Source organism: Poecilia reticulata, linkage group LG6 (assembly GCF_000633615.1).
Source record: "Poecilia reticulata strain Guanapo linkage group LG6, Guppy_female_1.0+MT, whole genome shotgun sequence".
Taxonomy (NCBI): Eukaryota; Metazoa; Chordata; class Actinopteri; order Cyprinodontiformes; family Poeciliidae; genus Poecilia; species Poecilia reticulata.
The window spans coordinates 14477720-14501574 of record NC_024336.1 but is presented as its reverse complement, the minus strand read 5'-3'; the positions used below and the strand labels follow the sequence as shown (position 1 = coordinate 14501574).

General features: G+C 39.8%; 3 protein-coding genes across 14 annotated transcripts in view; 1 reads left to right on the top strand and 2 right to left on the bottom strand.

Moving 5' to 3' along the window:
* magi2b (membrane associated guanylate kinase, WW and PDZ domain containing 2b) overlaps nt 1-14553 on the top strand; it is a 109518-nt gene extending 94965 nt beyond the window's left edge. For 4 of the 11 annotated variants that reach the window (XM_008411404.2, XM_008411403.2, XM_017305269.1 and 1 more), the window contains 11 exons: nt 633-813; nt 1557-1672; nt 2777-2969; nt 4435-4698; nt 5812-5997; nt 6599-6908; nt 7395-7418; nt 7548-7767; nt 7918-8061; nt 8959-9097; nt 10823-14553. In XM_008411404.2, coding sequence (XP_008409626.1) covers nt 633-813; nt 1557-1672; nt 2777-2969; nt 4435-4698; nt 5812-5997; nt 6599-6908; nt 7395-7418; nt 7548-7767; nt 7918-8061; nt 8959-9097; nt 10823-11520 — 2475 coding nt within the window. In that variant the 3' untranslated portion in view covers nt 11521-14553. Of the gene's footprint in view, nt 1-632; nt 814-1556; nt 1673-2776; nt 2970-4434; nt 4699-5811; nt 5998-6598; nt 6909-7394; nt 7419-7547; nt 7768-7917; nt 8062-8958; nt 9098-9447; nt 9537-10822 lie in introns of all 11 variants that reach the window. The other 7 variants (XM_008411409.2, XM_008411406.2, XM_017305271.1 and 4 more) reach the window with 6 other exon arrangements.
* Nucleotides 14554-14881: 328 nt separating this feature from the next.
* LOC103466072 (endoplasmic reticulum-Golgi intermediate compartment protein 2-like) lies at nt 14882-20112 on the bottom strand. Of its 2 annotated transcripts, none has more exons than XM_008411401.2 (14): nt 20023-20112; nt 19660-19830; nt 19474-19582; nt 19349-19395; nt 18963-19030; nt 18838-18878; nt 18616-18717; nt 18388-18480; nt 17658-17713; nt 17477-17575; nt 17062-17159; nt 16817-16979; nt 15664-15743; nt 14882-15585 (listed from the first exon to the last, which is right to left on the bottom strand). In XM_008411401.2, exons 2-14 carry the CDS (start codon nt 19763-19765, stop codon nt 15517-15519), a joined length of 1131 nt encoding a protein of 376 aa, XP_008409623.1. In that variant the 5' UTR covers nt 19766-19830; nt 20023-20112; the 3' UTR covers nt 14882-15516. The 2 variants fall into 2 exon arrangements, with proteins under 2 accessions (XP_008409623.1, XP_008409622.1); XM_008411400.2 differs by having other exon boundaries at nt 19660-19826.
* Nucleotides 20113-20402: 290 nt separating this feature from the next.
* kxd1 (KxDL motif containing 1) lies at nt 20403-23274 on the bottom strand. The gene is made up of 5 exons (XM_008411402.2): nt 23114-23274; nt 22843-22953; nt 21753-21905; nt 21603-21649; nt 20403-21061 (listed from the first exon to the last, which is right to left on the bottom strand). Exons 2-5 carry the CDS (start codon nt 22938-22940, stop codon nt 20805-20807), a joined length of 555 nt encoding a protein of 184 aa, XP_008409624.1. The 5' UTR covers nt 22941-22953; nt 23114-23274; the 3' UTR covers nt 20403-20804.
* Nucleotides 23275-23855: the final 581 nt, after the last annotated feature.

Genomic DNA, 23855 nt, shown 5'->3' with positions numbered 1-23855 from the left:
TATATATGAGTGTGTGTGTGTCATTTCTTTAGAAAATTTGGAAAAAGCAATTGAAAACCTGAAAAATTTATTATCCTTTAGCTGATCAGTCACTTTATTTCAAAATTTCTACCAAGAATTAGTTAGAAATCAACTTGCTGGTGCTAAAATACTATTTAAAATGTATTCAAATAAATTCTACTAAAAAAGAGGAGTAATTTAAGTTTATGAAATACTTATGATTACAAAATGTGCTACTTAGATTAGTTTGATGCTATGTTGCCTTTTGTGTGCAGAAATAACACCTAGTCATATTTAGCTGGCTAAGTGTGGTCAGCTAAATATGAAGGCTTTGACCTGACGAGGGGGGAAATAATTGTCTCACAATAATCAGCTAAGGAAGTTAAAATGAAAGATTAAATCCAGAAAATGTAAAAAAAAAAAAAAAAAAAAAAATCAACTTTGAGGGACACTGAAGACGTGAAAAACTTTTAATTGACTTCCAAACATTATAACAAAATCTGGCTAATTAAAAAAGCGTAACAGCAAAGTGAAGGTGACTCAAGAACCTCTTAACTAAAAATAGAGCTGTGTATTATAGTGAAATTAAATGTTTCTTGTTTTGTGTTTTATTATTATCGCTGTTTAACCAGTGGGACCCACAGGGCAGCCCTCAGACAAACCTATCCGGCCCGGTTCTGCCGCCTGGCACGCCCTTCCCAAACCAACCGCATCACCGCACATCTGTACCCGACTCCACAGAGGGCTTTGACCTGAACAAACCCGACCCTTATGACCTTTATGAGAAGTCAAGGGCCATCTATGAGAGCAGACGTAAGTGCAGGAATCCACAAACTCCAAAGTTTAGACACGCTATGTTATAAAACTAGAAATATCTTCCTTTGAGAAAATACTTTACAACTATTAAAAAGGCCCCGTCATGTCATAGCTCTGGCTCTTACCTCACCCTTTGACCCCGTCGCATCGGACATGCAGCTTTCCCCCAAACAGTGGACATGCAGGACAATCCTCGTCTTAATTTAGCCAAGAAATTATATTAAAATCTGTATTTTTTTTTTTTTACCCCACAAGTCCCCAAATGGTGAAAGTCAATTCTTACTTATCCCAGTTAAAAATCACCATCCACTTTCAATCCCATTTAGTCATGTAAACACATTTATATACTTCTTTTTTTTTTGCCACAGTTTAGCCTTTGTTATGTGGAAGGCAATGCCCTTTTTTTGCTCTTTGTGTGCTCTTTCAAAAATATTTTGCTCAGGGGAGACGCTGTCTCCTTTGTTTTGGTATATTTTAGGCAGTGTTGCATCACATTTCGCAGGCCTGACTTACTTTCTTAGATTTGGAGTCACTTTCTTGCACGAATGAAGAATTTGTTTTGTTTTATTTTAAGGAACAATTTAAAAAAAAAAAAAAAACCTATTACCCCTAAAACTGATGTGTATTGCTCTCAGTCTATTATTTTTTGTTATTAGTAGGACACCAAAACTGTCTCGGTCTCCTTCTAAATCCAACATGGCAACACGAGCTTGGTTAAACTGTCTGTGTGTTAACTTCAGGTCCTGAGTACGAGGAGGTGGAGGTGCATCTGCTGAGGGAGAAAACGGGCTTCGGCTTTCGCATCCTGGGGGGAGACGAGGCCGTGCAGGCTGTGAGTCCGGACGCCCGTGACAAGGCTCGTATGGGACGGGCTGGACCACACACTGATTTAACCTCATCACACCCAAACACTCATCTTACATCCATCTACTGCTACACCACACGCTCTACTGGCGACATCCAGAACCCTGCAAATATAATCACACCTTTTATACTTCTCCACATTTTGTCATGTTAGGTCTCAAATGTATTTTACTGGGGTTTTATCTGGTCATCCAGCGTAAAACGATGAAGGTGTGGCAAAGAGAGGAGCAACTGAAAGGCTCATGGTAGCTCGGGGGGAGCTGCAGAGATCCACAGCTCAGGTGGAAGAATTTTGTTGACAAAGCTGAACTGCTTGGGAACATTGGCAACGAGTGGCTTGAGACCAAATGTTTTGGAAATCAGCATGAAATGTAGTGGTGGGAGCATCATACTGTTGGGATGCTTTTTTCCAAAAGAGGCAGAGATGATGGGAATATCAAGAAAGATAAGTACTGGGAAATCAAACAACGTTTCAATCAAAGCTTGTATTCAGTAGAATGGCCAGTCAATGTCCAGACATAAATTTAACTGAGTCCGTGTCTAGACTTGAAATTGTATGTTCGCAGATTCACTCCATCTAATCTGACTGGATTATTTTGGAAAAGAGGAAAAGGAGAAGATGACTCTGGATGAGAAAAGCCGAGGGAGGCAAAACCCCAAAAAACCTGCAGCTGTAACCGCAGCAAAGAGTGATTCTGCAACGTCTGGACTCTGGAGGGCTGAATGCAAATATGCTCTAGACTTTTCAGATTTTTTTTATTGCTTGCTTTGTGTTGATCTATCACCTATAATAATAAGTTTGTGGCAAAATGTGAAGAAGTTTCAGGAGGATGAATACTTTGACAAGGAGCTGCATCTTTTAGACACACTGTAATTTACACACAGACACTCTAACTCTCTAACCGCTCACTGCCTCCCATACTGAAGGTAACGCCTTGCTAATAAAACAGCATGACTGTGGCAAACTGAGAGAGTTTGGCTGCAGATTATTTGAAAGGTTAACCAGGGTCCTCCATTTTTGTGTCTCTACACTGTTGCCTCCTGCTCGTCTTCTTCACCTTCATCTGCGCTGCTAATATTGATTGTCTTTGAACAGATTGTTATTGGCGCTATAATAGAGAACACTCCCGCTGAGCGCGACGGCCGGCTTCGACCCGGGGACGAGCTAATTTCAGTGGATAAAAACGTGGTTGCTGGGAAACCGCACAAATACGTCATTGACTTGATGCACGCCGCCGCCCGCAATGGTCAAGTCAGCTTGACTGTGAGGAGGAGAGTGCAGATGCCTGGTGAGGACAGGTTTTATTTCTTCTTCCTCTTTTCTTTTTACTAAAATTGGAGAACAAGCTGCTCAGTTTGTTGGCGTCAGATTTGAAAAATATGACTTGGACAAGACACTCATGCTGATAGGCTGCATTGAGGATCAGCATGTTCTTCTCTCACAAGCCTTTTCTGTGGTAGGAGATCATAGATGTAGAACTGAAACCAGACGTAGGCCTGTCACTATGAACAATAAACCAATTCATTGAATAGTAAATTAAAAGAAACTCAATCATTTTCATTGGCTTGATTTATCATTTTTATCTTTTCTCTTTCATTTTGACAAAAACGGAATGATAAAAGTCTTCAACCTGGTGCTTTGGTCTCAACTATCCCCTTTTTTAAAAGATAAATTTGTTTACACAGACTTTATAATTCATTTTATTTGTTGTTTCTGTTGTTTTCTTTATTTATTTTGGATATTTCAAATGTCTTCCAATGTTCATTAGAATTTAAAGTTTATTGATCCTTGACTATGTGTTCTTGCATCATTATGCCGTTATTACTATTATATTACTTGAAAATTGTCTCAAAACAACAATATTATTGTTTTTCGCAATAAGTTCTGGGGCAATTTATCATCTAGCAGAATTTATTATCTTGGCAGACATTTACATCTGCTGCTTAACAACACGTTACATTTTGTTCTCACTGTCCAAAATTAAATCAGACTAAATCTGGCTCTTGTTTTATATGAGATAAAATAGCCAAAATTATTCCTGCCTTATTTGGAAGTGTTCATACAGTAATGTTACTTTCATTTTAAGCTCAACAAATCTGAGTCATCCTTGGGTACATTTGCCACATTAAGGAAAGAAGCTGAGTGAAGCTGGATGTCACCATCCACAGTCAAGCTAAACGTTTCTAACATGAGCTGCAGATTGGAAGAAAAAGGGGGAAGAAAAAGGGGGAAGCTTGTAAGCTGAGAAACCACCATGCTAACTATGAACGGTGGCAGCCTCATGTTGTGCTTCAAGAGGGACTGGTGCACTTCACGAATTTGCAGATCTGGGTAGAGCAGCAAAAAATTGTACTCAAGTAAGAGTAGCACTCGTTCAAAATATTTTTACTCACTCAAGTAAAAGTAAAAAGTAGCCGTCCTAGAAATTACTCAGGAAAAGTATTTGGCAAAAAGGCTTCTTCGTTGAAGTTGCTTGTAACTTTTTCTTTTTATAAAAAGATACTCAAGTAAATCTAATTGAGTAAATGTAACTAGTTACTACCCAGCTCTTCACATCAGATGTCATCATGGGGAAAGAGCATGACCCTAAGCTTACCACTAAAAAAGTTAAAGACAACATGTTAATTCCTAATAGAGTTTAAAACATTAAGACATGATACAGAACTGAAATATATATATATATTTTATAATTTTATATTCAGTTTGACTTTAAAGCACTGTTAACAGACAGATTGGTTTTACAGTTACAGCAGCTCTTTTCCTCTCGTTTCCATCAGGAGAGCCTTGCCCAGTGAACGGCCGGAGTCCTGGTTCTGTGTCGACGCAGCACAGCTCTCCACGCAGCGACGCAGCCTCGGCACCGGTCCCCGTGAAAGCAAACGCTCTAGCTGCAACCTCAGCCCCGGAGGGGTCCGCTCTGCAGACCAGCGACGTGGTCATTCACCGCAAGGAGAACGAGGGCTTTGGCTTCGTCATCATCAGCTCCCTGAACAGACCGGAGAACACCACAGTCATCAGTGAGTTCATCCTCATGACCCACAAAGATGTGGAATCGACCTCTGCTGCAATATTATGGGGGAATTATTCTGCCATAATCCAAGAGCACACATTTCCAGTCCAGGATTTAATGTCTTTCTTCTCATGGGGGGATTTTTCTGCCCATACAATATCAGATTTACATTACAGACACAGGAATTAACAAATCTATTTTAGATTTTTTAGATTAAATCAGAAAACACAGTCAAGTGAAGTATCAAAAACCCAAATTTTGCTATTTCTCCTGCAAAATAAACAATATCTTATAGCTTGTTTAACTTGTTTTTGCAGTATTCTGCTATTACTGATGGTGCCTGTAGCATTGCATGATGAGGCATGAAAAGTTATTTAAAAATAAATCTAAAATGGAAAAAATATTGCTGTTTTATGACGGCAAATATGAGCATCTGACTGTAAGGCAGATGTAGTTTATGTTCTGGAATTTTTTTGTTTTGTTTTGTAAAACAGTTTTTACAATTTTAGCCAATAGAAACATAGATAGTTAATGTTAGCTAACGTGTAGCTAACAAGCTAACAAACGGTTGCTTGTTAGCCTAATGGTTTGTTAGTTTTTTTTAAGTTTTTTTTTTTATTCCAGTTTTTCAGAGATAGAAAAAAATGCAGTGAAGAGCATCATGAAAGCCATATGACACAATAGTAAAGTTAGAAATATAAACTCTAAATTTAACAATCCATCAGGATTTTAACTCTCATTAATGGCGGTGAGGTTGAGATTATGATGAAAAGAGTGAGATCTCAGGCTAAAACAGGCTAAATAAAGACTCCGTCCTTCCTTACACAGAGTTAAATTCATAAAGAGCATCCATCACCCAGGGAAGCTCAAACTGGAGAAACTGTCTTTCATTCATACCAAAAGGAGTCCGTTAACCTTCCTTGATGGAGGTAAATGCCGAAATGTCTAATGTCAAACAATATCCGGGTGTTTTAGCAAGAAAATATAATTATAATGGAGCTGGTTTCCACAACCTGGAGGTGTTTGACTATAAAACAACCCTAAATATTAATGTTTAGCTTTTGACATCTCCATCCTCAGGTCTGCTAGCGGCGTTAACGTTGCTATTGTCTGTTTCTAGCTGTGCCTCACAAGATTGGGCGCATCATTGAGGGAAGCCCTGCGGACAGATGCGGGAAGCTGAAGGTGGGGGACCGAATCCTGGCCGTGAATGGACAGTCCATCATCAGCATGCCTCACGCAGACATTGTCAAGCTCATCAAAGATGCTGGACTAACAGTCACGCTGCACATCATACCAGAAGAAAGTAAGACCAGATGCTGTTCAATTATTAAGCTTCTGTAGACAATTAGCCATCTGTGCCACTTGTGTTACTTTATAGAAGTTTTTATACCTCTTCAACTTGTCATTTTACAACCACAATCTTCAGTGTATCCTACTGAATTGATTTGGAGAAGACTAATACAATCACATTTACAATACAATAGTTTAGAATAAAGCATTTCCATCCGTTCAAATGGCCCAGTCAAAGTCCTGATGCCCTCAATTTAAGTGGCTAGATGTTTACAGTTGGTATAGACTAAAAAAGACTTGCAGCTGTAGTTTCAGTAACAGGTGGTTCCATAAAGTACTGACCCAGTAATAAAGGGCAACACAGCTTTTACTTTGCAATTATTGTGTTGACCACATGAACTGTGAATAAAATACACTGAGTTTTGTGGCTGTAAAGTGCTAAAATGTGAGAAGTTTCAGGACAAACAATTTTGAAAGGGCTTTCATTGTATTAAATCAACAATTTGGTGGATCTTCTTTATTTGACATATTTTCTCCTCTCGAGTGTTCTTTCTATTTTCAGCCTGGCTCCTCTGCTTGGATAAAAACTGGTTTCAACCTTCTGTCCGTCGCAGGTTCCCAGTCTGGACCCAACTCAGAGAAACAGAGCCCCATGACCCAGAAACACAGCCCGCAGACCCAGCCCAGTCCTGTAGCCCAGCCAAGCCAAGGAGGCGCCCAGTCAACCCAAATGGCCACTCAGTCTGGCCAAACGACGGCTCAGCAGCCGGGTCAAGCACCGGTTCAGCCCGGCCAGACAGCAGCTCATACGAACCAAACGGTGGGTGGGCCTCCTGCACCAGCAGCCGCACCAGCAGGAACCCAGCAAAGCCCGGTCGCCCAGCCCTCTGGCCTTCCTCCGCAGCTCTACCTTCACGACGGCAGGTGAGCTGGGCCGAAGAGAAGCGTTCAGTGTGTCAGTAACTTCTCTGGTAATGGAAGAAAAATATATGACATCTCCACCAGGAGCAGAAACAGATTTTGTGCAGAGGAGAGAATCTCTTCTTCCTCTTGAACGCCATAAAGTTCACAGGAAAAAACGTGTGACTGCAGACAGTTTTCATCCCAGTCAGAGTCTCGGTCTCAGGCCGGCCGAGTTGCATAACACCACTTAGCGCCTAGCGCCGGTGAATAATTTACCATACGGTATCTGTTCTATAATTCAGGAGCACTGCAATCAGGCCGTGTTACGTGTCAAAACTATGAAAGTGTGAGCTCTTGCTTTGATAGGTATGCAAGTCCCAGGCCAGGACTCACAGTGTAGCACTCCCAGAGCTGTACATTTATGCCAGTTTTATAAAAAGGAACTGAGAAAAGCTTTAAAACTGGAATTCTTATTTCCATCCTTTATCTCCATCTGCACGCATGCAGGAATTCTTACCCACCGTTTTCCTGGTATGTTAGTTATTTCTCTACTGATTAACCTCCAGTGGACTCCACTGAGGCTATTCTTAAAAACGCCGCCATCCTCCTTGTGACACAAAGCGCAGTCATCATCTTGTTGCCGATTTCCCTTCATTTCAGGTCAGAGGTAAAAGCAAGACAGGACGTCAAACCAGATTTCCGTCACCCTCCGTTCACCGACTATCGGCAGCCTCCTGTGGACTATCGTCACCCTCCGGTCACCGATTACCGCCAGCCGCCGACGCTGGACTACCGACACCCGCCTGGCCTTCTGGACTTCAGGCAGCATCCTGCAGCAGCGCAGTTCCCTCTGGGAATCCCTGCTGACTTCAGACCACAGGTAGAGCAAGAACTATCTGCCCCTGTTTCATAGACTTCAAATTTGTATGCAGATTTGTAGCACAATGCAGATTAATCAATCAGGATTATTACTTTTTGGAATAGCAATTATATGCAGCAGTTTATGGGAGCCTTCGTATCTGTTCTGCAGGACTATGATTATTTCACGGTGGAGCTGGAGAAAAGTGCAAAGGGTTTCGGCTTTAGCATTCGTGGGGGCAGAGAGTACAGCATGGACCTGTTTGTGCTGCGGCTTGCAGAGGACGGGCCTGCAATTCGGAACGGGAGGATGAGGGTGAGACACCGTCTCAGATCGTAAACGTCGCAGAGCTTCGCACAAATATTCGCACCCCTTGAACTGTCCCACATTTTGTCACGTTACAACAAATTTCCACATTTTGTTGTGGGATATTAGGTAAAAGACCATTTCAAAATGATGCATCATTATTAAGCATAAACAGCAACAAAAAAATGGTTTTATAAATAATTTCAATCATGAGACATGCATTTCTGTTTTTGTGAGTCAATACTTTGTTGAATCTTCTTTTGATACTACAATGGCAAAAACACAAAATCTAGAAGTAACTTTTCGGGAAGAAATAGGAGCTTGTTTTAAGTAAATGATTCCTTAATATTGATTTTAAAAAGCACTAGTTTCACTGGTGGATTATTTCACTTATAAATACAATTTTTCTCATATTATGAGTGAAACAATCTGCCAGTGGAACTAGGACTCTTTTTAATCAATACTAACGAATTATTGACTTAAAACAAACTCCTATATCACAATATATAGTAATCCTATATAGTAATACAAAATATATCATAATAACATTTTAAGTCCACCCCTAAACTCTATTTCTCTACATCATGAACATCCCAATAATATAAACTGAATTTTGTTCTTGTAATCCAACAAAATGTGAGAAAGTCCAGTAATATGAATGAACTTGCAAGGTACTGAATTAAGAATTAAGTGATATAAAACTATTTTCTGAATGACCTGAAGACTGATTATGTTGGAAAGCCAGGCTTTCAGGCGCAACCAGAGTATCTGAGGGCTAATTTTCATTGTGTGTTTAATTATTAGCAGTGATCTCTGCTAAATTACACCTGTGTGTGTGTGTGTGTGTGTGTGTGTGTGTGTGTGTGTGTGTGTGTGTGTGTGTGTGTGTGTGTGTGTGTGTTGTAGGTGGGGGATCAAATCATAGAGATTAACGGAGACAGCACCCGGGACATGACTCACGCCCGCGCCATTGAACTCATAAAGGCGGGAGGCAGGCGGGTCAGGCTGCTTCTGAAGAGGGGCACCGGACAGGTCCCGGAATATGGTGGGTTCTCCTGGCACAGAGAGAATCCCCTAAACGACTCCATCTTTCCACTCCAGCTCCCCGTTTAGCCTCTCACCCGACCTCTCTCTGACAACAGATGCATTTTCTGCCATTCTTGCCAGACTTTCTCTGTGTTTTGGTTATGAACTTCCAATCAACCGTTGATAACGTGCTACATTTGGTCCTTGCTTTTCTCTTTTCTTGTCTGAAATTAAACTCATCCGCGTTTATTTAACTATTTCTCATTAAACTGTCGGTACATCTGTAACATCCTTCATGTCCTTCATGTAGTGTAACCCATCTGCTGTGAGTCTAATGATTGGTTTAGGCTTTTACTTGCCTTCCCTCAGGAATGGTACCTTCCAACCTCTCCATGTGTATGAAAGGTGACACACTAAGCTCCCCCTATTTCTTCCTAATGGGCCACTCTAAGGACACGGTTCGTGGAAAACTGCATGTCTTAACATTACACACTACTCTGTGTGCTTTCTGCTTGCATGCATATGTGATCATTAATGCCTGTCTAACAAACCAGCCCAAGCATTTCTGGCCAGACGTTTACATACAGTCGTTACTGGTTTTAATACCGTATAAATAATTTCACACTTTTATTGAACTGTTCTTTTTCCAGGGTAGAATGATTGTTTAAATTTGAGTGCATTTGTTTTAACTTTCTTAAATCCCAGCCTTAAATAAATGTTTATACTTCCACTAATTTCCTTTAGCGAGTTGCACTTCACTCACAATTTTTTTTGCAGACATCAGCAGGCTTCTGGCTTAATACCGTCTGCATACTTGACCGTTCTTCTTGGCAGAAATTGTGAAGTTTATTTAAATCAGTTGTTTTTCTGGCTTCAAACTGGCTTTTGAACGGAGTCCATAACTTCTCAATTGGGCTGAGGTCAGTGTTTTGATGTTGGATCTCCACAGTGACTCCAGTTTAACATTAATGTAAAGTAAGTAGGTCGCAGACAAAAAGGAAGCACCTGTTTCAAAATCTGAAAATTGAAACTGGTCACAAAGACAAACTGAAAGCCTAAAGGAGAAAAGTTTTATTGTTAGAAGAGAAAAATGTTGATCTATTTGACTGCAATGAACAGAGGCTCACAAGAACGTATGGAAGAGGCGAGGCTCTCAAACCTAAGAACATTGTAGCAGCTATCAGGGGTCGTGGCAGCAGCATCATCCAGGCAGCATTTCTACAAGTTAYTCAACAGCTGGATGGTTGAGATTTGTCCTGTTGGGAGTTTCGCCAGTGACCTCAAACACAACAAAGCTGGGTTTGTAATAGCTAAAGCAGGATGAGGTTAAGTTCTGCCAGATATTCTCTAAAACAGAGTCTGTTATAGAAAACAAAACTATTAAAGAAGGAATTCTACCAATTCTGTCCAGAAGAGGTGCCAGAATCATGCCAGAAAGAAAACAGAGGAGAAATTTGTGAAGCACATTTATCTCAACATTATGTGTGATTAGCACCCAAAACACTGTGATGAATGGATGTAAGCTTTCAACCAGAACTTTACCTGTGTGCAGAATGGTTTGATCAGACTGCAGCATGCTGAGGGTTGTGAAATATTTCACACAACCTAAACATGTGTAATATCTTCAAGCATGCAGCTCGTTCTTTTTTTTTTCCACTCTTATATTCTCTCTCTGTTTGCATGTGCATGATGGCTGCGCTGTTCTCTCATGCCGGTCCTGTAAATCATTTTCTCTCTGCGACAGACTGTGCCAGCCCCTGGGATTCCCTTTCTACAGCCCACTCTGCCCTGCAGGAAGTGACCCTGGAACCACGTCTGAATCCATTACTTCCCTCCCATCCAGCTTCATCCCCAGACTCCCCTCATCGGCTCCATCTAGAGGCCAAAGTGTGCATGGCAGACAAAGCTCCGCTGCTGACAGACCACAGCTCCATTAGAAGGGCAATAGGTGGCAGGTCCACTGAGCAGAAGTGCGTCAACGTGGGGCAGGGAACCCTTCAGGGGTCTGGAGAGGTGAACCCTGCACCTGGAGAAAAGCCGCCTCGGGCTTTGCCTCACAAAGCGGTTATGGGAAGGTCCACTGACAGAAGAGAGAGGCAGAAGGAGAGCTGCTCGCCCTGTTGTGAGAGGAAGGGCAGACAAAAACACGCAGCGGGCGCCGTTTCACCCTGGGACCCGTATGTGACAGTGAATCTGAACGGAGCGTCTCTGGGAGGAGGAGGAGACGGACCTGTCGGCCTCCAGGAACGGCTGATGTCCAGGAATCTGTTCCCCAGAGAAGACGAGAAGGCCGGCGGCCACAGCGGGGTGTGCTGCCCTTCTAAGACCATCGAAGGTCCTCCAGCGAGGAGCGCAGCTGCCTCCCCGGGGCCCTGGAACATCCCTGGGCCCGACAAGCTGCCTGGCACCCTGAGGTCCTGGACCTCCACGGTGAGCAGGTAGAGAGGATCCGCACACTGATTGGCTCCGTGTTCAGTTCTCATCACCAGGAAAGCATCTTCCTTCAATCTCACTGTCCTAATTTCTGCTCCACCTGCGTATGAAGTCTGTTTTTACATGTATTTTTATTCATACAAGAAGATTATTACACCCACTACCTTAAGGACTGGAGAAACTTTATAAAATATGATGAAGGACCCTCAGATGTGAGCGCTGATCAAATCTCATTTTAAAGTGTGGAGCTTCACACCTTTACTTGGTCGACTGAAGGTATGCAGGGAGGGGAGTAAGTATTGAACACATTACCACTTTTCTTAGTATTTCTAACAGACTCAAATACATAAAAATAAACCAATACGCATTAAAAAAGTAAACACAGAGAAATCGGAGCAAAAAAGTGAACAGGGAATAAGTATTGAACAAAATTGTTTGGTGAATTTGGTCTTTTTTGACCAGATTTTCCACCAATATTTTGTTGTTTTTTCCAGCCTTGACATGCTGTTTTTTCAGCAGTGGAGTCTTGCGTAGTGAATGTTCATAGAGAAAATATATGTTGAGTACATAAATGTTCTCATTTCTCCTAATTCCAGGTTTTTTAAGCTCTCTTTGGCCCTTTGCTCTTGGATAACTTCTCTGATTATTCTTTGGGCTCTTTGCAAAATCTTGAAAAGAGCATTTGACTGACCCGGTTTATGGTTAAATTATGTTCCTCTCAGTTCTGGATTATTGTTCCAACGGTACTGACCAGAGAATTCAGAAGTCTAGTTTGTAATCAAAGCTGTCAAGTAAACATTGCAACAATAACCACCATGCTCCTTGCACAACACCTTCATAATATTAAATGTTTTAATTAATTAGTTTGTTCTCATAGGAAGAAGGTTTTTTTTTCTAAATACTGACAGATTATAGGTGTTTTGTGCATCTTTTCTTCAGGTATTCAATACTTATTCCCCGTACAATTCCAATTTATTACACTTAAAAACTAATTTATGCAGTAATTGGTGTTAAATTGTTTGTATTTATGGATTATTTGAGCTGTTGGTGGCATCTGGTATTCAGGTTTTCATAATTGACCCACTATAAATATAAATATATATAAGTATACTGAGAATTTTTTGTGCTCAATACTTATTTTCCCTGCTGTACATCAGCACAGGAAATCTTCTTTTTTGCTCCGTCTCTCTGTGGAGATGGAAGACTAAAACATTTTTGAGTGTTAGAGAGGTAGGAAGCTGGAGCTCTTGATTTATATGTTAACATGCCTACAAATATATACTGTAAATGTAAAGAAGATGTGAAAATTATGTACATTTTGTATACTCAAAAGCAGACCTGTTGGTGTTTTTGAGGCAGTGTTGTAGTTAGATACATTGTACAAAATAAGGATTAAAAAAGAAAAACAAACAGATAAGTATCCTGGGACAGTATTTTAGGATCACTGTTTCCATGGCCTTGTCCATATCGACATATCAAAGACTGACTCCAAACCGGACCGCAAAAGGAGGCGGCGTTAGTGTGCTTGGATTCCAGACATGTCGGTCTTTCTGAAGAGCTCTGTGGGAATATCACCTCTGGAGGATGATGAATCGGATGTTTCTAATTCACCACTGAGAACATTTGGCTTAGTAAGAACTCATACTACTCCTCTCTCAGTTGTGTACTCAACCTGATCACAGTTCAACCATGCGGTCATTGTGCAGAGTTATAAAGCTGTGTGTATTCATTTGACGCCCAACAGGAACATTTTGTCCAGTCTCCTATTTCTATGCCTTTTAACTGTGCTAAGTGTACCACATCACTGTGGGAGAGGGGAGGAGAAGGAGGAGGAGGAGGAGGAGGAGGTCGACGGTTATGAGGTGAGGCGGAGTGCCTTACTCAAACTAATGCAGAGATTTGTTTTTTGGGAACTTGGTGAACCAGGCTGAGATGTGGAGCCTGGGGTTTTTTTTTGCTTCAGACGTTAACGCCAAGCAGTATCTATCTGGATGCACTCTACAGCTGTAAAGATCAGCCGTCTCAATTATTGCAATTGTTCCCCCCTCGAGTGATTCAGATGGGGAGAAAAATGTAGCCTGTAGCATCACATCCTCTCCTTGAAGTAATGTGAAGGTGTTTGTCAAGATGAGCTAAACATCAGAGTGGGTCGTGGTTTCCGTTTCACTTTTGTTCTCCAAGGAAAGATTAGGTTTGTAATAATGTCGCAGGCCCATGTTGAGCCCATGAACACAAACGTATTTGTTTAATCAAATGTTGGGTTTGGTCGGGGTTAAGGCGCGCTGCTGTTAAACTAAGACGCTTGAGGGAATGTCAATTTTCTCCTGCAGTTCTCAAATTGGATGCCGTTTAAATCTTTCTGCAAGATTATAAAAAAAAAAAAAAAAGAGTACCGGAGGACAGCATGACGGCACGCCCACACCAGACCTGAAAACTGCTGGAAATGTGCTCTTTGTGAAGCTACCTGCGTTCTGGGGTCAGTAGTAACATCTTTTACACCAAGGATCCCTGGGATTGATGCTAATCCACAGCCAAACCTGGTCTGGATGGTTCCACGCTGACAGAACTGTGGGGTCTCGTTTGTAGGTTAGCGAGGTCCCTGACATACATGTCATTAGGGAGTAGAAATGTGTTTTCTGTATGTATGTAGAAAAGCTCAGAGAACATGTCAACCAGCCCTCCGTTCCCATCCAGGTCGCCCCCCTCTGCCTGCTGTGACTGGGTTTGTACGTCACACAAAACAAAAAAGAAAAACTGCTTATTAAACCTGTTAAGGATGGCGAGTTCATATCCTCCTCTCCCCCCATCGAGATCCAGTATAATTGTGTAGTGTTAATTGTGTAATATTCACCTTGTACAGCTGTATTCCTACAAATATGGTTTACTGTATCATTGATACTGTAGTTTCAAAGACGTGAACAACTATTTTTATGAAATGCGACAGTACTGATATATTACATTTTGCTAAAAAACAAAAAACTTGTTTACTGAAAGATATTCTGAAATACTGTCAAATAAACTCTTGACATGGTGTAAAACAGACTTTGTTGGAGGCTCTTCTGTAATGTTTAATAGAAAATGTCCCAAGAGTTTATAAATGATTTTTTTTTTAGCATTTATGCGAACAAAAAGTGAGAATCTTCCATGAGCACATATTTTTACCACCTTTACCTCTATAAGAAGTTTGAAAAAAAATTACTCATTTCGGGTTAATATCTTACCTAATCTATATTCAACTGAAAAGTTTGAGCACATTGTTGCTGCTTTTCAGCTCTGGCATAAAACTTCAAAACTGTGAAGTAAAGAAAAAAAGAAGACATTTTGTGCTTTAACCCTTTATCGTCACACAAACACAAAATGTGAAAAAGGGTGACTCATAAACCTTTATCATAAAGTTTTGAGGTTTCACTTTATTTCACTGAATCAAATTTGTACCTATGTAAAAGAAAAACAAATATGGCATGATTAGAAACCGTTTGACAACGTAAACCTAATTTCCGACTTTGGGATGAAGTGGGGAAAAAATGTGTTGCAAAATGTGAGGATTTCAAATTCTTTACAATCTCCAATGTTGACATAAATAAATAAATTCCTTAAACGAGATTCAGTTTTCAACCAAGACAGAGCATCACTGCCAGTTTAAAATTCAATAATTATAATTCACATATCTCCCTATAACACAAGCATTATCCTATGATATCCCCCTTTAAAGGCACAGTACAGGGTTTCAACATCATAACTGTTCAAAAATCAGAAAATTGTTCTGGTGATCTGTAAAAGAACAAAAAAAAAAAACTGGACCTACACATGTTTATTGAAAACTGTTCAGCTTCTGAATACTTGTTGGCGGTACCAATTACAATCCTTCATAAGAGTGAGACCAGTCATATCTGAAAAAGTCCTACAAAGAAGGTAATTACAAACATGGCCAAGTTTAAAAACCCCTAAATGACCCCTGTAAACGCAGCATCTTGTTGCTCCTGGCTCAGAAGAAAGGTTTTCCCATCACTCCTCAGAATAACTTTCTGTAGGAAGTACAAACTGACCGTCGTCTCCTTGTTCGCTTGGAGGAGCCTGCAACGGAGGAGAAAAAACATTTAAAAAGTCAAGCAATGAACTACCAGATGAGGAAAAAATAAAGTTATGCCTTACATCCATCCRTTTGTAGACCCCCATTTGAAAACGACAGCAAACGACGTCGACCACGTATCCCACCATGCCGTGGATCATGCCTGAGAGAGAGAAGAGATGAAGGCCGCTGCATCGACTTGGCAGAACGGATTTCAAATCCCATGAATAACAAATAAAGCCGGATTTTTAAAACCACTGATGGAAGAATGCTGCATGCAGTCACAAACATTTATTCTTGGACTATACGACCATTCAATCCACCAGAATCCATCATGCTTGGAAAACTAAATTACATCAAATTCTCCACTCCTGGATTGTCCTTTGGAAATCTGCAACTATTTGCTCTATTAGAATAAAATCTCTTTCAACTGGTGACAAGATATCTACTCAAGCGTTTTATGATGTACTTAAAAATATATGGGATGTACATTGTTTTTCTAAAGCTGGGTGTGAACTATATTACCCAGGTCCCAATTCATTTACTTATGACTAAGAAAATGCGTTATTTTATCTTTTGAAAAACGTAGGATAGATCAACGAATCTATTAGATTTTCTTTTTTTTTTAAAGTCTAAAAATAAAAATTTAAATGCAGATGCTCCTTTAAAAAGAGCAGAGATTTACTGACATCTGCCGTAAAATGTGCAGACTGCAAGTGATATAAGAGAGCCGTGGTTTTAACTTCCCTTCAATAATATCTAAAATAAAACTACTAATACAAAGCAAAACAGTTGACCAGGGCAGTTTTTAACCACAGAACATGTTCAAACTAACTTTTCAGATCACTTAAAACTCTCTGAAGGTTTTAGTGAGCTTAGATCTATATTAATAAATAAAAAAAATAATTAAATTAGTTAAATTAGTTGCATTTATGAAGCAACTTATTTCAGTGGGTCACTACATAAGCTGAAAGCAGGTGTTATCCAGAAATGATGGATAAGGTAACCMCAATGTTGTCACTCCTTTACAATTTCCAACATAGTGTCAAAAATTTAAAATTCTTGCAACAAATTCAGTTTTCAAGCAAAACAGAATATCAATGAGAATTGAATTACAATGATAAAAGGAAAACAACTGAAAATGAATGCATGACATTGTGATCTACATATTTTTAGCCTTACAAACTGAAATATAAACTAATTATTGTTAAAGGGAAACCAGCATATCTTCTCTACCTGTTGTGGAAAAAATGCCTCCAACGATGCCACAGAGTCTGACGAGAAACTGCCAGAGAGGCATGTGCTGCTCGGTGACTTTGACCATCAGTGAGCTTATGTCGTATTTCATGAAGATCCCTGAGACTCCGTGGCTGCCTGCAGCGTGGTTTATAACGCGCTCCTGCAGGAAAACGGGGATTTAACACACAAACCGCAGCAACAGCCGACCACAGGCTGAACTGAAATACGGTATTTAAACGTACCCGCTCTGTGACGGAGTACTGATGTGTTTCTGCAGACACTTTGTAGGTGTTCAGTTTGGTTGGCACAATGGTGATGAAGTACTGAAACATGTGATTTGCTACAAAACAAGAATTTTTCATTCATTAATCGCTGAGGATTCAATGCAGAGAAAATAGCAGCATGTAGCAGTCATTACAGGCTGGTTTTTAATCATTTTTATCTACATATAAGCCCCATCCACAACCTTAAAATTTACTTTGTACTCTGGTTTATGCATAATGTTTGACTCAGCACGCTGTATTGGCCTCTCAGTAAAAATGGTGATTTGTGTTTTTTAGGGACGTGGCCACAAAGTTGTGATCGGTGAAGCCTGGACGCGGGCTTTAGCAGTAGCGCCTGTTAGTTTCTGCTTATCGAGAATATACACATAGGCACCGTCAGCTGTGATCTTCTCTGTGCCGTCCAGAGGGTTGATCAGTCCGGGGATCTCTTCTCCAAAAGACAAGTGGTCAATCCGGTGAGAGAAGTTGTAAGCTGGAACACAACAAACCAAAACAATCCCGATCAGGTGAATACAGAGTTACCATGGCGACCAGAAGCTCAGAGAAAATCTTACAGTCATGGCTGACAAGTGCAGCTAGATGGGCGTGGCCTCTGGGGTGAGGTATGGACCTGTGGGGAGATTAATAGGTCAAAGGTCAAACTTTCTGCTCAATTAACTGGAGGTGTGGATTATTTTAGATCATTTCATACATTTGTAGGTTTTCATTATTAAAATGGAGCTGCTTGCCACTAATCATAGCAAATGTTTTGTGAGTCCAGTGAAACTAATCTCAGCTGGAGGAAACCTGGTTATTTTGGTTTGATCAGGGGTCATGATCTCATTTTACATTATCATCAAATGCCCCAAATGACAAAATTAAATAAAACATGCTGGAAATAGGTTTATTAACATAAAAATAATATATGCCAACGGTTAATCACATAAGTATGAGGTGGAAATGGGTTTGGATGAAGAGGTAACATCTGGTTACAACGCAGTAATGATCAAATTGGCCAAAGTCATAAAATATTGAGGAACCAAATATCATTGAAACAAGTTTTATGAGTTTATCTAACAAAACAGAAGGATACTTTTRTTCCCCCCTGACAAACTGATCAATCGTTTACAAAAAGCTTGTGGTACAGTAACACAGAGCTGACGGTGCTGCCTGAGCCAAWAAGGTTCAACRGGCGAGCCTTTTGTGTTGGTGCACAAGGAAAATAGTTTTACACAATGGGATGAAGTGAAAGCCTAACACAGAAACTACAAGTCAAAGAATGAAATCAAAGACAGAGGTACATACTTGCCGATAGTGATGTGGAAATTCCCTGCCACTTTGTTGACATACATGTGTCCATGTATCCTGCAGGCACTGGGTGAACTGGAGTCATCATCACTGCAGAAGGAAAGTTCAAAGTAAAAGCTGAAGATGTTCAGGTTCATCAGTATGTGTGTGTGTGTGTGTGTGTGTGTGTGTGTGTGTGTGTGTGTGTGTGTGTGTGTGTACACTGAGGTCAGCCAGGGTTGTCACCTTTCACTCTGAGCAGGAGCAGGTCCTTTCATTGCAGATTTGAAGAGAACGTTCTGCAGAGAGTGCTCCTCTCTGAGACGCTCCTGGATGTGCAGGAGGGTCCTGGCCAAGAGGAGTGGAAAACAAGGCAATTAACGCCAGAGCCACACATTCATAAACCAATATGCAGATCGGTAGGCTGCTTTGAGTTAATCATCTTGTTTAGGTGGCTGTTGAACTTACATTTGCCACAGTTTTCGCTCAGGTGGGAGTTCAAACTTGACCTGAAATGTGAAAAGACATGAAATAATCACAGAAGAATAGAGATGTGTTGACACTGTGAAAAGAATAGTTAAGTAAAAACTCACTGGTTCATATATTAAACCATCTGAAGCAACCATAGTCTCTGCCAGATCCAGGACATCTGCTCCTATGTCTGCATTATACATCACAAATACAAGAAATATAAAAAAACAAGTAGGAAACCTCGAAAAATGCCTAAAGCAGTGGTTTTCAGTTTAAATTTGTAGCTTTTGAAGACGTATTATTCTCATAGCAAGTTTCCATTTAGAGGACTACCGGTAAAAAATAACTAAATCATTAGCAAAGTAGTGAAATTACCAGTTTAATAGGTAAATGCCATTTTAAGCAGTTTTTACATTTTAAATAGTAGGAAACTAATTCAATCATGACTACAAAACCAGCAAGATAACATTTTATTAAAATATGAATTGTACTAAATGTATGCACTTACACTGGCATCTCATGGCTACTGTGATGTCCACATTTATCCTGAGTTTGCTGTAAATGAGGAACAGAATAGATGAGGACAGACACTTCATAGCAGATAAGGCTGGATCATGTTGTTATAGCTTTTACCTGGTGAAGTCTTTGTCTACCTCGTATTCGTAGTTCATCCATGTGTTTCTGTACACAAAGAACTCCAGGAAGGCGAGGACCGCCATGAGAGAGAAAGCTACCAGAGAGACTGAGGACAGTTTCAGAGATTGACAGTTAATAAAACAGCTGTAGCAGCTGGTTTGTGCTTGTGTTGTTAGCTAGTACCTGTCCCTCCGCTGGCTGTGGTCTCCACGTAGCTATCTGGCACTTTGGGGAAAGCATCCAATTCCTTCACCAGAGTCAGAGCTTTCTTCCTGGATATTCTCCTCATGTTTGGGGCCAGCAGCAGAGGTATAAACCCCTCATAAAAGTGAATACTTTCAGGCTGCTAGCTAGCTGGATACATTCAGTAATTAGTGAGAGTTTCCATGACAACTACCGAGCTAACCGTCCTGCTAACTGGTTCAAACGTGTCTACGTACGACTGAGCTTCTAACGCCAAAACTCTCGTTTTTAAACGTGCTTTTTAAGTCCATATGATGTTCCTTACTAATCAGGAAATACAACACACGAAGGAAAGGAAGTTACCTGGGGGAAGATGATTCGCTGCCGTCTTGTTTTACTCCATTGTCCCATTGGATAGAAACGTATGTAATTTAGTGTGAGCGCCCTCCAGTGGCTATCAATGTTATTGCATGCTATTGTAGAATGTTAAAGATTATTTATATAAAGACTAAATTTAAAAAGATAAAATCAGAAAATGTGTATTATTCATTTAAATTACTATTTAATATTAGGGAATATCTGTTTACATCATGGGTCAAATCAAAAAGATACTTAAAGTGGTGGATGATAAATGTCCAACTTAAAAACTCAACAATGAGAGTAAAAAATTATACATTTATAAAGTTATTAAGGACATAGTTAGTAACGTTAATAAGAGTAATAATCAATGATGAGACATACAATGAGTTATTATATAACACTAATTTAATTATATTTAGAAAGAGAGGAACACTGCATTTTAATTACGATGCCATTAATGTAAACCTATTTCTTGAGATAGACATGCATCTTTCCAAAAACAAAAAACATAAATAAAAAAAAATCCAGCACATTTTCATTGTTAGGACTACCACATATATCTACACTGACATACTTTATGACTTCAAGTATTTCTTTGGCATGATTTAGTAGCTATAAAAGCACAAAACATGTAAGCATGCCAACAATAATCCTCTAATTTCTCAGAGATGTAATCTGTGTAATCTTAGAAAGACCGACATTTATGCAAACACACAATGTACCTGCTGCCAAAGCAGACTTTATATTAACTCTCAGTTTAAGAATCTGTTTGAAAACCGTCCATTCTACTCTGCAGGTACAGAGTCGGGACCCTCATCCCGCAGCACAGCCGTCTCAAGGAGGTCAGAAGTCGGCGTATCTGGCGGTTCCTGAGACAGATCTTCAGAGCATCTGCTCACGGTGGGCGAGATCACATCGGGGCTCGTGTCGCAGGATTCTGTGCTCTGCTCTGATGTAGCTGTGTTGGTTGTCGTAGCAACGCTAGGAGGAATAGGGTCGAATTCCTCGTCGTCGTCCTCCAAGATTGGCGACTCATGGATGCCTGTCATTGAAGAAAAAGGTTAAGCTGCTGTATTGGAAGGCAACACAATCTGCATCACAAGAAAGGGTCAGAAAATAAATAAAAAATATACATATATTTTATTTTAAATGTATTTAAACCTCTAAATCACATAGAAAGTTTGATGGTTTTGGAACATTCAGCATCAAGGGCAAACCTCATTATATTTATGAAAAAAATGGTTTTAATGTAAATTTTAAAATGTTAAAGAAATACACATTTTAATGCCAAAACACACTTTGAAACTTTGAAAGAGGTAAAACAACACCAGTAGCAATATTTGAGTTTTTCACATTTTTAATTGCATGACAACAAACAAAATTTATTTTAGTCTATTAAATAAAATCAATATGAAATGGTTTCAAATGGCTATTTGTGAAAAGCTTTCTAGCAATGACTGCTTATGGAAGGCATAAATATATAACATGTTCAAGTTTTTAAAGCACAATCATAAACTTGAAACTTTTTAAAAACATAAGATTTGTTGTCAAAATTAGTAGCTAAAGAAAAATTGTTAACTTACTGCTGAAGGCTTCTGGGTATTGCTTTGCAATCTTTCCTTTCAACGTCCTAAAGTACAAGAGAAAGATCCAGTGGTCAGAAATTGTGTTGTGCACACTGCAGATGTGACTGAAAAAGAAAAAAAAGAGAGGGAGAGAGACTGATGACTAACCTAATCCTCCTGAAGATGCTGTCCAAGTCCTTCTTCATGTCAACCAAGGTGCGAGTGTGAAGCAGGAAACGCTCGTTCATCTGCTGCAGCCTCACATTCGACAGGCCATTGAAGTTGATCAGCATCTCATTGGTTTTCTCAAAGCGATCAAGCCTATTTGCACAACAGAAGCCGGAAAAAAAAAAAAAAAGATTTACCTCAATTTTCACCACATTACAATCACAAATGTACGTATTAGAATTTTATCTGATTAAACCAACCAGAAGTGCGCATTTGTTAAATGGAAGGAAACATTTTTTTTTACAACTAAGAATCTGCAAGTGTGATTGTATTAAAGACCTCCTTTACTCTGATACACTAAAATCTAGTTTAAACAAGACTCTTTCGCTCATCATTTATTCTTTAAGCAGAACAACAAAGACCAGGGAACACAGCAGACATGATTAGGTTAAAAATAAATATCCCAACAAATTAAATGAATTTATTTATTTCAGTAATTTATTACCTTTTCATGCACAAGTCAAAAACACACAATGTTGGAAAAAAGTAAAAGAAAAAAAAAGAAGTACAGAAATAGATATATATTTAAATCTCCCTCAGTGGCAAGACCACAAGGTATCAGTGGTACCATCACTTTTTTTTCCACTTTTAATTGCCTTGTTGTGAAAATGTGCTATAATAAGAAGAAAGTTGCCTTGCCTTGCATTAAGTACATGGCCATCCACCTTAACTGACCAACCACAGCAAGGAGAGAAATAATCAGATCTATTGTAATTCTGAATTAGATGTAGAAATCAACAGCTTGTTTGGGAGTAAATTGATACAACAAGCTTCAATCTCAATCTGATTGAGATTGAAGCATATTGATTGGTTGAAATGACCCATCAGACTTGTACACACTCATATCCAATTAAGGACATGTGACATGACTTAAAGAACGATTTTCAGACACCATTCAGTGTGTGATATTGCTATTTTGCTAAAAATATATTTCAATGTTTAGATGTAAAACGCTTACAGAACCACACAGTGCCTGTAAACTCCATTACAGACAATAAAAACACACACTAAACAACCAACTCCTGCTCACATGTGTCTCTGCGCCTGGATGATGGCGTTCACGTCCTCAGAGTTCACCATGCTCAGCATCCTGTTACAGAACACACCGGAGGCTGTGGGCTCCACCATGGTGACAGGAAAGCTGCAGAAACATTTACACACCTAATAATTAGTGGCATCATATTCAGAGACAGAGACTCAGACTGTATTTCCCCATAGACATGCTCTTAAAGCAATATTTTCATCACTGAGCGAGATCATCGGCATAAAAATAAAGAAACGAAGCAAGATGGTTTACTTACATCTGCACCCACCGGCTCTTTGTGTAACTAAAAAGATTAAACTACATCTGACAGCTCACCGAGGGGAGAACAAAACAAATATATTTAAACTTCCTGTCACATGATTTTCTTGTTCTTCCTCTTCTTCTCGCGAAACAAGTCGATGTATTACCGCCACCAGCTGGCAGAAAATGTGAAAGGATTGCTCTGCCTTTCTTTTTTTTCTTTTTTTTTTTTTTTTGCGTAATCCCGGATGTCACGTGACGCTTCACGTTCGTTATTGCCCCCTGCTGGAGAAGCGTGTGCAAAACAATTGGGTCATCGCCTTAGTCACTAAGGCTTAGTGATTGCTTTTTTTGTTTGTTTTTAGAGTAGAATTAGAGCGACAGTTATCATCTACGCCTTTTTAATATCCGCTCAATCTTAATAAAGTGAATCTGAGCCAAAACCAGAAGCCAGCAGGAACAAAGAAGCGCAAAGATTGTCACAGGGTTTAATACAAGCAGCTTTTTGCACATTTTACAATATAGAATGACAGGAATATATTATAAAAACTAGTCTGAGCGTCTCTAAATGGACACTTCTATCAACAATGAAATATTAAGGCTTATGATGCTTTGGCTGAGAGGAGTCCAAACCGTGTTTCTGAGGTTCAACAACATGATGAAAAAGGAGGGGACACAGCCAACTTAGAGGGACATGTTAATGATTCTGCCATGAAGTAACGAGGTTGGAAGGATTTTGACAGGACATGTGGAGGGTT

Excerpts from the sequence above, each read along its gene's own strand:
- kxd1 (XM_008411402.2), bottom strand. The coding sequence starts at position 22,940 with ATGGTGGAGCCCACAGCCTCCGGTGTGTTCTGTAACAGGATGCTGAGC. Across the intron at positions 21,650-21,752 it reads AGCATCTTCAGGAGGATTAG|GACGTTGAAAGGAAAGATTG; the intron begins GTTAGTCATCAG and ends CTTGTACTTTAG. Across the intron at positions 21,062-21,602 it reads ATACCCAGAAGCCTTCAGCA|GCATCCATGAGTCGCCAATC; the intron begins GTAAGTTAACAA and ends CTTCAATGACAG.